At 43.6% G+C, this 12,172-nt stretch overlaps 1 protein-coding gene across 8 annotated transcripts in view; it reads left to right on the plus strand.

Annotated features, from left to right (window-relative positions):
* Positions 1-11,673, plus strand: part of grm6a (glutamate receptor, metabotropic 6a) — a 36,818-nt gene extending 25,145 nt beyond the window's left edge. Inside the window, exons 8-12 of one of the 8 annotated variants that reach the window (XM_081707721.1) lie at positions 1,486-1,625; positions 3,323-3,946; positions 5,478-5,789; positions 7,997-8,242; positions 8,766-11,673. In XM_081707721.1, coding sequence (XP_081563847.1) covers positions 1,486-1,625; positions 3,323-3,946; positions 5,478-5,789; positions 7,997-8,239 — 1,319 coding nt within the window. In that variant the 3' untranslated portion in view covers positions 8,240-8,242; positions 8,766-11,673. Of the gene's footprint in view, positions 1-1,485; positions 1,626-3,322; positions 3,947-5,477; positions 5,790-6,169; positions 7,664-7,996 lie in introns of those variants that run through there. The other 7 variants (XM_027023571.3, XM_081707725.1, XM_081707724.1 and 4 more) reach the window with 7 other exon arrangements.
* Positions 11,674-12,172: the final 499 nt, after the last annotated feature.

Below are 12,172 nucleotides of genomic sequence, written 5' to 3' on the forward strand. Positions count from 1 at the left end.
GTGAGCTATCAGACAACAGGTTTGAGTCTCGGTCTTTGGCTAACATGGGTTCAGCTGCAGGTCAGCGGGTTGGTGTAGTGCACTGGGTATCATATCTGCCCTGCCTTACTGGAGCACTTCATCTATGTGCACAGCAAATAGAAGGCGAATCTGCTCTTTGTCTCAAGTGCATCTCTCCCTCTGTCTCTCTCTCTCTCTCTCTCTCTAACATTCTCTTGTCTTTTGCTCCTCTCTGGCTCTCCTTGTCGCCCAGCACTTCAGAAATGCTCTTTCTTCAGCCTGACTTGGCAAGAGAAGTTCTTCATGGAAGGTTTCTGTGAAGAGAATTTTCTATTTGTGGCCTGTGTCCTAGTGCAACTGTCATTGCAAAAAACAAAGACACCCTCTCTTGCTCTCACCCTCTGTGTGGTGAGTGACAGCCCAGAGGAGAACACCTGAACCAGCAATCCGTTATTTCGAAAGGGGAAATTATTCCATCAAGGAATTTCAATGAAACCCTCTATACAGAGAGGGAATATATGTTTTCTTTCTGTCTTTTTCTTGTGCTTGAAACCACATATCAATATGAATAGGGTCTTGTAAAATTAGTGCAGAGTAATTGATGTTGCTTGGGGTCATATAGCTGGAGCAATACACCACTCGCAGGCACGCTGGCCCCAAGAGGCCGGCCCTCGCCATCGCGCCTGCCTCCCCCACTGCCTCTTCCCTGTTCACTTTGAAGATGCGATCAGGGCCTGAAATAGGGCCCTATATTTGTAATATTTATAAGGTTTAAAGTATGCATGAATGGATGATCAGTCCAAGCTTACTTACAGTACCTGGTGGCAGGGCAGAAGTTAACAGAACAGGGAAAGAGAAGGTAGAGAACTCTGGGGTTCTTCACACACACTCGCTGCCTGACTGAGCCTGCTGTGCTGGGGGACATCTACCCCTATGTCTCCATACTCTCAGTTAGAGGCAGAGTAATGGGAAAGTCGTACTTTTGGGTTGGGTTACTAAAGGCCGAATAGGGACCTGGATGGCACTGCTCAGTAGCCTTGGATCCAGAACTAATGCTGAGTAAGCTTCAAATTCCAGGTGATTCAACATCACCTGGACACACAGAACACTACTGCAGATTCAGCCCTTCTTCTCAGCGGTACGGTTGGGCGGAAAAAATAATTTTGTGCAATTTTCTCTTTAGCCCAAATGCAGTTGATCAGGCTAGAGTCCAAGTTTCACTTCTTTAGTGTTGAAATGCAGCTATGAGGCCAACGTAATTAATCAGTATCAGTAGTAACAGACACATTACAGCCACCAAACAACATCTTGCAAATTGCATGTTGAAATAAAAATGCACTTCCCTCTCACAAAATCAGTTAAGTACAGACTTCCAAATAGATTTGTACTTCTTTATTAATTCAGTGTTTTATTCTTATTTTATATTAGTTTTATTTATTATTTACATTAACTGCGACTCATGTATTTTGTTTTTGGTCGTTGCAGGTAGCGCTGGAACAGGCGTTCTTTTCAACGAGAATGGAGATGCTCCAGGTCGCTATGACATCTTCCAGTATCAAATGACCAACACAAGCAACCCAGGATACAAAGTCATTGGCCAGTGGACAAATAACCTTCGAATTAATGTGCGTTTTTATGACACTTAAACGTACTCTACTTTATCTGCAAGGCATTTTACCTTGAACTTAAAATGACTATGATCATGTGTGGTACTGAAATAACAGTTTTGATGTTGCACCAGAGACCATACAGGGACAGAATTAACATAGACGATACTGGGACGGTATTAACAGTAGTAGTAGAGATCATACTGGGACAATATTACCAGTAGTAATAGACACCATGCTGGTACAGAAACCATCCTAGGACAGTATTACTCATAGTAACAGAGACCAATCTGGGACAACAGTAACATTAACAGACACTGTGCTTGGACTGTAGTAACAATGGTGTAGTGTTCCCTCTGTATCTGTGGTTTCGTTACCTGTGGTTTCAATTAACCATGGTTGACTGCTGTCTGAAAATATGAAATAGAAACAGAAACAGAAATACAGTAAATAACTCATAAGTTAAATTTCGTGCTGTTCTCTGTAGCGTGATGAAGTCTTGTACTGTTCATCATCCCTTTGTCCAGCGTATCCACCCCCCATATTCTACAGTACAGTACAATAAACAGAGAGAGAGAGAGAGAGAATGTTTACATAACCTTTATTACAGTATATTGTTAGAATTGTCCTAGTTTGAATTAGTTATTGTTGTTAATATCTTATTGTGTCTAATTTAAACTTTATCATATGTATTAATAAAACTTTATTATATGTATAAATGTATTGTAAATACAGCGTATTGTATATATAACCATCTGTAGTTTCATGCATCTACGGGGGGTCTTGGAATCTACCTCCCTGCAAATACGGGAGGTTGGGGGCTGCTGTAATAGACATCATGCTGAGACAGTAGACACAATAATTATAGACAATAATAGCTCAGTGGTTAGAGCTGCTATCAGCTGAAGAGCTGTGGTTCAGTAGCATGGAAAATGGGCATGCCACCGGAGGTACTCTTCCACCCTGTGCTAGGACCCTACCAACCCTGTGCTAGGGCCCTACCACCCTGTGCTAGGACCCTACCAACCCTGTGCTAGGACTCTACCACCCTGTGCTAGGGCTCTACCACCCTGTGCCAGGGCACTACCACCCTGTGCTAGGACTCTACCACCCTTTGCCAGGGCACTACCACACTGTGCTAGGACTCTACTACCCACTGCTAGGGCACTACCACACTGTACTAGGACTCTACCACCCTGTGTCTAGGCAATACCACACTGTACTAGGACTCTACCACCCTGTGTCTAGGCAATACCACACTGTACTAGGACTCTACCACCCTGTGTCTAGGCAATACCACACTGTACTAGGACTCTACCACCCTGTGTCTAGGCAATACCACACTGTACTTGGACTCTACCACCCTGTGTTTAGGCAATACCACGCTGTACTAGGACTCTACCACCCTGTACTAGGGGACTGCCACACTGTACTAGGACTCTACTACCCTGTGCTAGGACTCTACCACGCTGTGCTAGACTGATGCACTTGATTCAGTATAGTAGCAGATGTGCAACCCCTGCTGTTTCATTCTTATCTCCCTTTGGAATGCATCTAAATGTGAATATGTTCTAAGTGCATGTTTCCTCACAATAGTAGCAATTCTGTTGGTCATAGCGTGACTTCCCACTGGTCATAGCCTGATTTCCGGTTGGTCATAGTGTGTCTTCCTGTTGGTCACAGCATGCACCCTGCCATACTTTTGTGCGCACCAGGTGGAGGAGATGCAGTGGTCTGAAGGCCACCGTCAGATCCCACCCTCCGTGTGCAGTTTCCCGTGCCAGCCAGGCGAGAGGAAGAAGATGGTGAAGGGCGTGCCCTGCTGTTGGCACTGCGAACTGTGCGACGGCTATCATTACCAGGCGGATGAGTTCACCTGCGAGACGTGCCCATTCGACATGCAGCCCGCGCCCAACCGCACAGGCTGCAGGCCCACGCCCATCATCAAGCTGGAGTGGCACTCACCCTGGGCCGTCGTGCCTGTCTTCTTAGCCATCCTGGGCATCATCGTTACGCTCTCCATCATCATCACCTTCATCCGCTTCAACGACACCCCCATCGTGCGCGCTGCCGGGCGCGAGCTCAGCTACGTGCTGCTCACGGGCATCTTCCTCATCTACCTCATCACATTCCTGATGATCGCCGAACCCGGCGCCGTCGTGTGTGCCTTCCGCAGGTTGCTGCTGGGCCTTGGAATGTGCATCACCTACTCGGCCATGCTCACCAAGACCAACCGCATCTACCGCATCTTCGAGCAGGGCAAGAAGTCGGTGACGCCCCCCAAGTTCATCAGCCCCACCTCGCAACTTGTCATCACCTTCATCCTCATCTCTTTTCAGGTGAGAGAACTGAAAATTCCTTTCGGCTTCGGCTGGGAAAGGAAAAGCACAAAAAAACCAAACGAACGAGAAAAAAAAACGAAAGACACGGCATAAAGACCCCTGACACATTTTACAAGTGCTGTTTTTGAATGGATGGTCTAATAGATTGGTGACTTGCACGATTCTATGGGGTTTGGCACATGGTAGATGCTGCTAAGCTGTCTGCACATTTCATCAACCTGAGTGCTTGGCTTCGCTCAGCTGGCGCTGTGAGCACTGCGAGCTCTCCGACACGCAGCAGCGAATTGTGTGTCAACATCTGCCACAGATGTGTGACTAACATGCCAGTGACAGAGAACAAAGCCCTTCTTCCACCGCCCACAGAAATTTCCAGGTGCTAAGTATATTCTTGTTATTGCTGATGCGAACTTTTTTGCGGGTAACGTTATTATAGCTATTGTGGTTTGAGCCTATCACAAGCCAGTTGAATTGGGGTGCCGGGAACGGGGGATTATCAGCTTCGCCGGAGGTGGATTGATCGACAGCAGGATGATTTCCTGCCCCGCCTCCTGCACATGGTGGTGGAGGTGTCAGCGGGTCCTAATGGCTGCTCCGCAGTTCTGCCGGGTATTGTGACAGCACCATCTGTCTCCACGGCAACATGCTGCTGTACCGTGTCCCCTCCCTGTGTTGGAACTTTCCTTCAGGCGTCTGTAGCTCCAGTCAGCGAGGTCTCACGAACAGGTGCAGCACTGCTTTGGTGGGCACGTTCCTGTGAGGACCAGGTGAGAAGGACAGTCTCCTCTTCCTGCCCTTGCACTGTGCAGGTGCTGCCTGGGGTGTGAGGTCATCAGCCATAGTTACAGGATAATGTTGCGCTGCACTGTGGGGCAACACATGAACACATGGTATAGTGCACTGTCATTTAGTTTCTTGCTCGGGTCATTAAAGGAGAACTAAAATGAAAATCCTACTGTGAATATATGAGCAAAGTTGTATTATTAAGAGAAAACTACATACACAGAACTAAATACACAAAACTAAACAGACTAAACCATGTGAATCAAACAGTGTTTCTCTGATTGAATGGAACTGTGTCACGATCTGCAGACTCATTCTCTGAGTGCTGATACCCCTGCATCTGTCCACATTTAATGACATGGAGCCAGACTGTGGCCACGTCTGTGCATCAGAAACTTTATGACAATTAAACTCTCACAGTATTAAGATAATCTCACAGTAGCAGAGTCTGTTTTGATCGCCAACAAACAAAGTTTTCCCTGGTATGGCGATAGAAAAGATATAGGCAGTATTTAGAAAGTGACAGTCAACATAATGGATAGACAATAGGTGACAAGGAAAAGACAATAATCAGAGTAAAACCAAGATAAACATGACCAGCACAGGTGCTCAAATCATGAACAATTAGAGAGAAAGAGAGAGAGAGCGTTTAAAGTTAAACTCTCTCTGCCATCTTCCTGTGCTCTGTTATTTTATACCACTGTTGGAAAAGTTCCCCCCGAGATCTGCCCCCTCCTTTGCTCTGCAGGTGTTGGGGGTGTTCATCTGGTTCGGAGTGGTGCCGCCCCACACCATCGTGGACTACGAGGAGCTGCGGCCACCCAACCCGGAGCTGGCGCGTGGCATCCTGAAGTGCGACATGTCCGACCTGTCGCTCATCTGCTGCCTGAGCTACAGCATCCTCCTCATGGTAACCTGCACCGTGTACGCCGTCAAGAGCCGCGGTGTGCCCGAGACGTTCAACGAGGCCAAGCCCATTGGCTTCACCATGTACACCACGTGCATCGTGTGGCTGGCTTTTGTGCCCATCTTCTTCGGCACTGCGCAGTCCACGGAGAAGGTGAGCTAGCCGGGGACCCCTGGTGCCACCTCAGATCCCGGTGTAGGGCTACGTTGTTAGCGTGTGCACCAGTGAAGCTGGTATGTTCTAAAGCTCCTGCGCTCGGTGCTGCATTCAGGTCTCTTGGGTGGCGGGTTTGTCGTGATGCGCCAGGTGGTGGGTTTGAGTCATGCTGCTCAGAGTGAAATCTCATTAAGCTTTTCATCTCCTTCATTATTAATAATGTGCAAATTAAAAAAAAAAGCATAACATGTAGATATGTAAGCTCTCTGTTAAGCCTCGAGGAAGCACAGTTTGGCTACGCTATTCACGTACTTGCCATGTTAAGTGTAAAGCTTTATGTTGCTGCATTCATGTGTCGTTCTCCTCTCTGCTTCTAGAATGCAAATCAATGCAATCATATTGTGTGGATACCAGCACAGAAGGGAATCATTGCATTCCAGTAACAGCCACCCACTGCCCCGAAGCAACTCTCCTATAGCTCAGTTCGGACTCATCAAAAGGCTGGTTTAGAGGCTAGTTTATTCCTTAAGTGAAAGCATTATGTGAAATGCCATTTGAATATGAATGCGCCAAAGTAAGCAGCAACCTGCCAGACCTGTGATAACGAGGCAAAGTTGTACCTCACACAGTTCCTCTTCTGACGAGACCTTTTATACGGCAACGAGCAAACACAGAGAGGGATGAGACACCCCCTCCCCGTCTTTATCTCCTGACGACACGCCATGACACCAAGACAAAGGCTCTGCTTCACAGCTGCCAGGGCTTTAATTGTGGAGAGACACAGATAAGAGGAATGACGTGGAGCTGAGGAAACAACGTCTTTGCCCGACTTAATAATGCTAAGAGCAGACACCACCACCTCAGAGGTGGTGCAGGGGTTAGCCGTGAGTCCCCTCCGTCTGGTGGACCCAAACGCCACCCCTCCCCACCACCTCCATTCAGCGAGGCCTGAAGGTCTTTTTGACGGCAGTGATTCCTGGTGGGAGCAGTCTGTGGGATTGTGTTTATCACACAGCCTGATGTCAGCATACATACAGTGTTTCAATGCCAATTCCGGGCCCTTCAAGGAACAGCTCACTTTTACCAGAAGATATCAATAATTGAGAGGTATTTTAAAATAGGTCAGTCGCTGAGACTCAGCACAACATCAGCGGCTGGGCTCCGTTTAAGAGCCTGTTGGGAAACAGAGACGTTTTCCCATACTAGGATGGAGGAATGGCAAGGAAGCTGGAAATTGATTCCAGCTGCCCACAGGTGTCAAATACCACTTAAGCTCGAACTAGACAGAATTGCATTAGTTCTTGTCAGTGCGAAATAACCACATGCTGAATTTGTTGCCACAATTTATATTTATTTATGCTCATTTATATTTTTTTACATTCATTTCTAAAACATATTTGAAAACCATTATCTTAATGAAAGATGCAGGCATAGTTTTTTAAAGCAGCATCACTAAGCTTTTCTCAACCATTTTTAACATTTACATTTTTTCCCGTCTGTATTATTAAGACGATGTTTGCAAAACTATATGTTTGCACAAATACATCCCAGAAAACCAGAAAACCTAGGTGCTATATGAAGGAGTCGGTTATGGTGTGTCAGTCCTCTTTCTTTGAAAAAGACTAAACTCTGGCCTGATTAGCTTATGCCAGTAAGGAATGTGTCTCGGGCTCAGCGATGAGAGACCCCCCGCACAGAATGTTTCTCTTGTTCTAACATGACTGAATCAGCTCATGATGTGCTTGATAATTGGCTAATGAGTTGAGTTGTGGGTGTTAAAAATGAAAACAGCATGGACTCCCTGTGAATAGACACCCAAGAGTTACAAAGACATTCAGAAAATTATAGAAATACAAGCATTATATAAAACAGAATCAGAAACAGTCACAAATATATATATATATATATATATATATATATATATATATATATATATATATATATATATATATATATATATATATATATATAATTAATTCAAAACACTATACTGAAAAATTTAATAGTTGACAAACAAAAAGTTAACAAAAGCACAGCCTGTTCTTGGTTGAGATCTTTGACAAAGTCATATTACATTCATATTACTGAAATTCAATTTGGATAGATGCAGCCTTCAGTGTGACATTGATCAGACTGGACAGCTCGGTGAGCCAGGCCCCTGCCGCATTAGCTGAAGCCTGTGTTGGTTGCTGTGTGGCTGGCAGATGTTCATCCAGACGACCACGCTGACCGTGTCGATGAGCCTGAGTGCCTCCGTGTCTCTTGGCATGCTCTACATCCCCAAAGTGTACATCATCATCTTCCACCCGGAGCAGAACGTGCAGAAACGCAAGCGCAGCTTCAAATCCGTGGTGCAGGCCGCCACCATGTCTACGCACATCTCCCAGAACTCGGGCGGCGGGAAACAGAACGGCGAGACCAAGATTGAGCCCGACCGGTTGCAGTAGCAGGTAACCCCGGCCCTCGCGTTCTCTGCTCCTTGGGATGACTCGGACGAGGTTTGGCTCTAACCACAGAGTGCTGGTCGTGGCCCTCTTCTGGGGCAGTGCAGGAAGACGAAGCTCTGTGGACTGTGTACAGATTTAGTTGATCTATCTTTAGGGCTAATTAGCTGGACTTAAAGGTGGTTGCGCTGTGTCATCTCTCTGGAGATGATGTCATGCAGAGACTAGAATTAAAGGAACTGCAAGAAAACAAAGCACCCCTAGCTGGAACAAAGGTGCAGTCAGAGTCAGGCTATTTACAGTTTACTCTAATGAACTGGGACATAAACACCACGTTCAGTTATAGTCACTCCAAAATGACAAAGTCATTAAAAAAGATTTTAGCTGTAAAAATAGACCTTTAATAAAAACTTGTATTGGCGAAAGCAAAACTCCTCCTGCAGTATGCGCCCGTGTCCTTAGACATTCATTACAAGAACAGTGCCCCGTGAACTACTCAGTCTTTTCTCTGTGATGTACTTTTTTGCAGCTAGGGGAACAGGGGAGATGCGGCCAACGCTCAATGAACAATATTCCACATTCTGTTGGAATTTTTCTCTTGGCACTGAAAAAGGGGTTGTTAGAGGATTTAATGCTATAAATCCTGTAAGTAAGAAGCCAAGAATCTTTTAGTAAGTACCCTCAGGTCTGTATATCCATAAGTAGCATATCACTTTTCTCTGTCTCTCTGTCTGTTTCTCTCGCTCTTTCTTTCCTGCAATCGCTGCAACGCTCTTTTAAGTTGATATTCCACTTGCCCTCTCTCACTGCAGTGCGCGCTGGCTCTCTCTGAGTTGTAGGAACCTGTAGGGGTGGGGCCTAAGCTTGCATGAAAATCCTCAAAATAGTGACAGTTGATATGTATATTCCCGTGTTGTATGACTACATTAATGTGCCAAAGGGAATAAACCTGGAAGTAGAGTTAGGAAAACAAAGTAAGCAACTAAATCACTTTAAGTAGGGTACATTACATTTTAACACCCATGGGACATTCAAAATATAGAATTATCTCACACTTAACTGAACTTTGTTTTGTAATGGGACCTTGGGATTGTTAAAGGTGCTATATAAATGTCATTTGTTCTCACACTGTAGAACACTTCAGGCCGATGCCAGTCTGGTTCCTATTTCAGCAGAATGCTTACTGCAACACATGTACTCATTTATCAAGAAAAGGGTCATTATCAAATAATGCAACTTTCTGCCTAAACAAAGTTTAACAGCCTTTTTCAGCCCTTTGCTTCACAGATGAATGCAGACAACCTGTCCATCTGTTACACACATGAAATCAGAGTTCCAGGTTTTTGTACAAATGACAAAATTCCTAACACTGAAATATGCAGAAAGAAAAATCCCACTGTCCTGAAAGCCTCCTCAGTATTGCTCCAGGCCATTAGTGGTTTATTTTGCTATGTCCTCTTCATTTTGACCTCTGGTTTAAACTGGGAAGTGTTACTTTAGGCTCATGTGAAAATCCTCATTATCATCCATCTTAGATTAGCCAGTGAGATACAATTAGCTCTTTAGTTTCATTTTAACTGCAATCTGTGCATTGTTAGCATTCTCTGCAGGCAATTTAACACTTTACAGCGAAAAAATAGAAAAATCTGACAGTTACCAGTGTCCAAAGCCAGTGCCACATAACATGAAAATCTGCGTTCTGTTGAATATGGTCACAGTGAGTTCACGTTTTGGTCATAATGTATGTTATAATGGCACAGTGAGATGAAACAAGTAACACTCTTTTCTTATAAAATGATATATTATTTAAATTCTGCATTCAAAAAAAAAATGTCTCATTTGGGCACCATCAAAGTAGCTGCATTGACAGGCCATGTGTCCTTTTATGTGTGTAACAGCAGGTGCGCAGGAGCAATGCATTTGGCAGCGGTGGACTGAAGACCTGAGGCCAAGGGAAACATTACAGCTGCAGCAGTTAGCTGATGTCCATATCAGGACAGCTAAGGGGGAGGGGGGGGGCTGGGTGATTGAGGGCCCCAACCAGCAAAAGCCGCAAAGCATTGATGAAGAAGGAACCTTTTCTATACAAAGCCTGATCCTGAACTGCGTTATGAAAAGTCTGGATGTTTTTAAGAGGGACCTTTTGTTGGGGAGAACTTTTTTTTTGGACACTTTATGCTTACTTTTGCTACTGGTTAAAAAAAACAAATGAGGAAAATGTCAGTAGTGTGCTTGCAGTCAAGTGGCATGCAGAGTTAATGTTTCCTGCACCTGTGAGCAGCAGGACACCCCTAGAAACCATTATGATGTTTGTGAACTCACATAATCTGAGATTACAGGTGGTGACTGGCACTGAAGTGAAATTGTCACTAGTCTGTTGTTAAAAATCCTGTATCATCTTACCTTATCAAGATTTGTCCAAAGCAACTTTAAGATATGAGTTTATTTTGGATTTGGGTCTCTGGCACATTTACTTATTAACTTGAGTTAGTTCTGGGTAATTTCTCTAACATAATTGTTTATAACTGAAAGTAATGATATAGGTATATTATGAAATTCATTTTAAATCTTAATTTTTGAGTATTCATTTATATATGGTGCTCTTTGAAAAACCCACTCCTCATATGACAGCATGAGACCTATCCACTGCAGCACATTCAGGAAATCTTGAATGAACTAATTCATAATTAAAGCCATTAAGTTTATTTTATTCCTTTTTTACCAAATACATAGAATAGCTAAAATATTTATTATTATTACTTAGCTCCATGAATGTATCTCTTATAGTGCAGTATTATAGAAGCTGGTGTCAATGGTAAAAGACTGTATAGTCATTGTATTTTCACTGTAAATATAGGAAACATGAAGAAAATTGAGTGGGTCAGTATGGTACTATGTACTTACTCTGTGTGTTATGAAACAAATGTTTACTTTCAGTACAGAAAAGTGCTTGCATGGGATTTAATATCTTGCTGTTTTATATGTTCAACAAAGAACAAGGAAAAAACTTAGTTTGCTGACCATGTTTCAATATGACATAAAGTTCCTGATATCATTTATAAATGTATAATGCTTATTTTTCTCCCATTGTCATTTTGAGCTTTGGACAAATAATTGGATAGTTCTCCTTGCCCAGCTTGCAAAGTAACATGGTGACATAACATGGCATTACATTACACTGTGTTACATAACATTACATTGCATTGTATTACATTAACTGGAATCACAGTACCACATTCCTTATTTCTCTTGTTCCAGTGTTAACTTAATTGAAGTTGGTGGTTTAAATCCAACCTACTTTGTATTTTGTTAGCTGACTACTTAATAATCATAGAATACATTTGTATTTAGAAGAATCATGAAATAGACAGCATACCAGACCAGTTCTGTACAAAAGACAAAAGGTCATTGATTTTGTTGTTTTAAAATAAACTACTTTGTGGTCTCTGTGATATTCAATCTGGCGGTGGGGTGGGGGGGGGGGGTGTCACATTTTCTATTTGCCACAAGTTTAGTTCATCCTAATTTTGCCACCTCAGTGTTTACCCTACAGTTCTGAGGCTACCATAGGTACAAATTGTTAAAGTTAAGACCACCAATCATGCCCAATTTTCTGTGAGTTGCTTTTCTGTTATCTCGAACAATGAATGCTTATCAGACTAGAATTATAAAAAAGAAAGAGAATTTTGTCTTCAAAAAAATGTTACCCCGAAAGCTGAATGTCCAGAGGCCTTCAGTGAAGTACATGATGTTAACAGTTTACAGAAGTGCTAGTGTGTTCTCGCCATGCTTGCCAGAAAACAGTAGGAAATGTTTTATTCATGTGAAGACTTGTTTCTTCTCATCTTGTTATATAGTGATTCAGTGATTTTCAGCTGTATTTCTGTGGCAGACATAAAACCTGCCACCTGCCTTTCACAGCCTCCCTGATTAGCT

This window comes from Electrophorus electricus, chromosome 25 (assembly GCF_041902795.1).
Source record: "Electrophorus electricus isolate QZ-2024a chromosome 25, ASM4190279v1, whole genome shotgun sequence".
NCBI lineage: Eukaryota > Metazoa > Chordata > Actinopteri > Gymnotiformes > Gymnotidae > Electrophorus > Electrophorus electricus.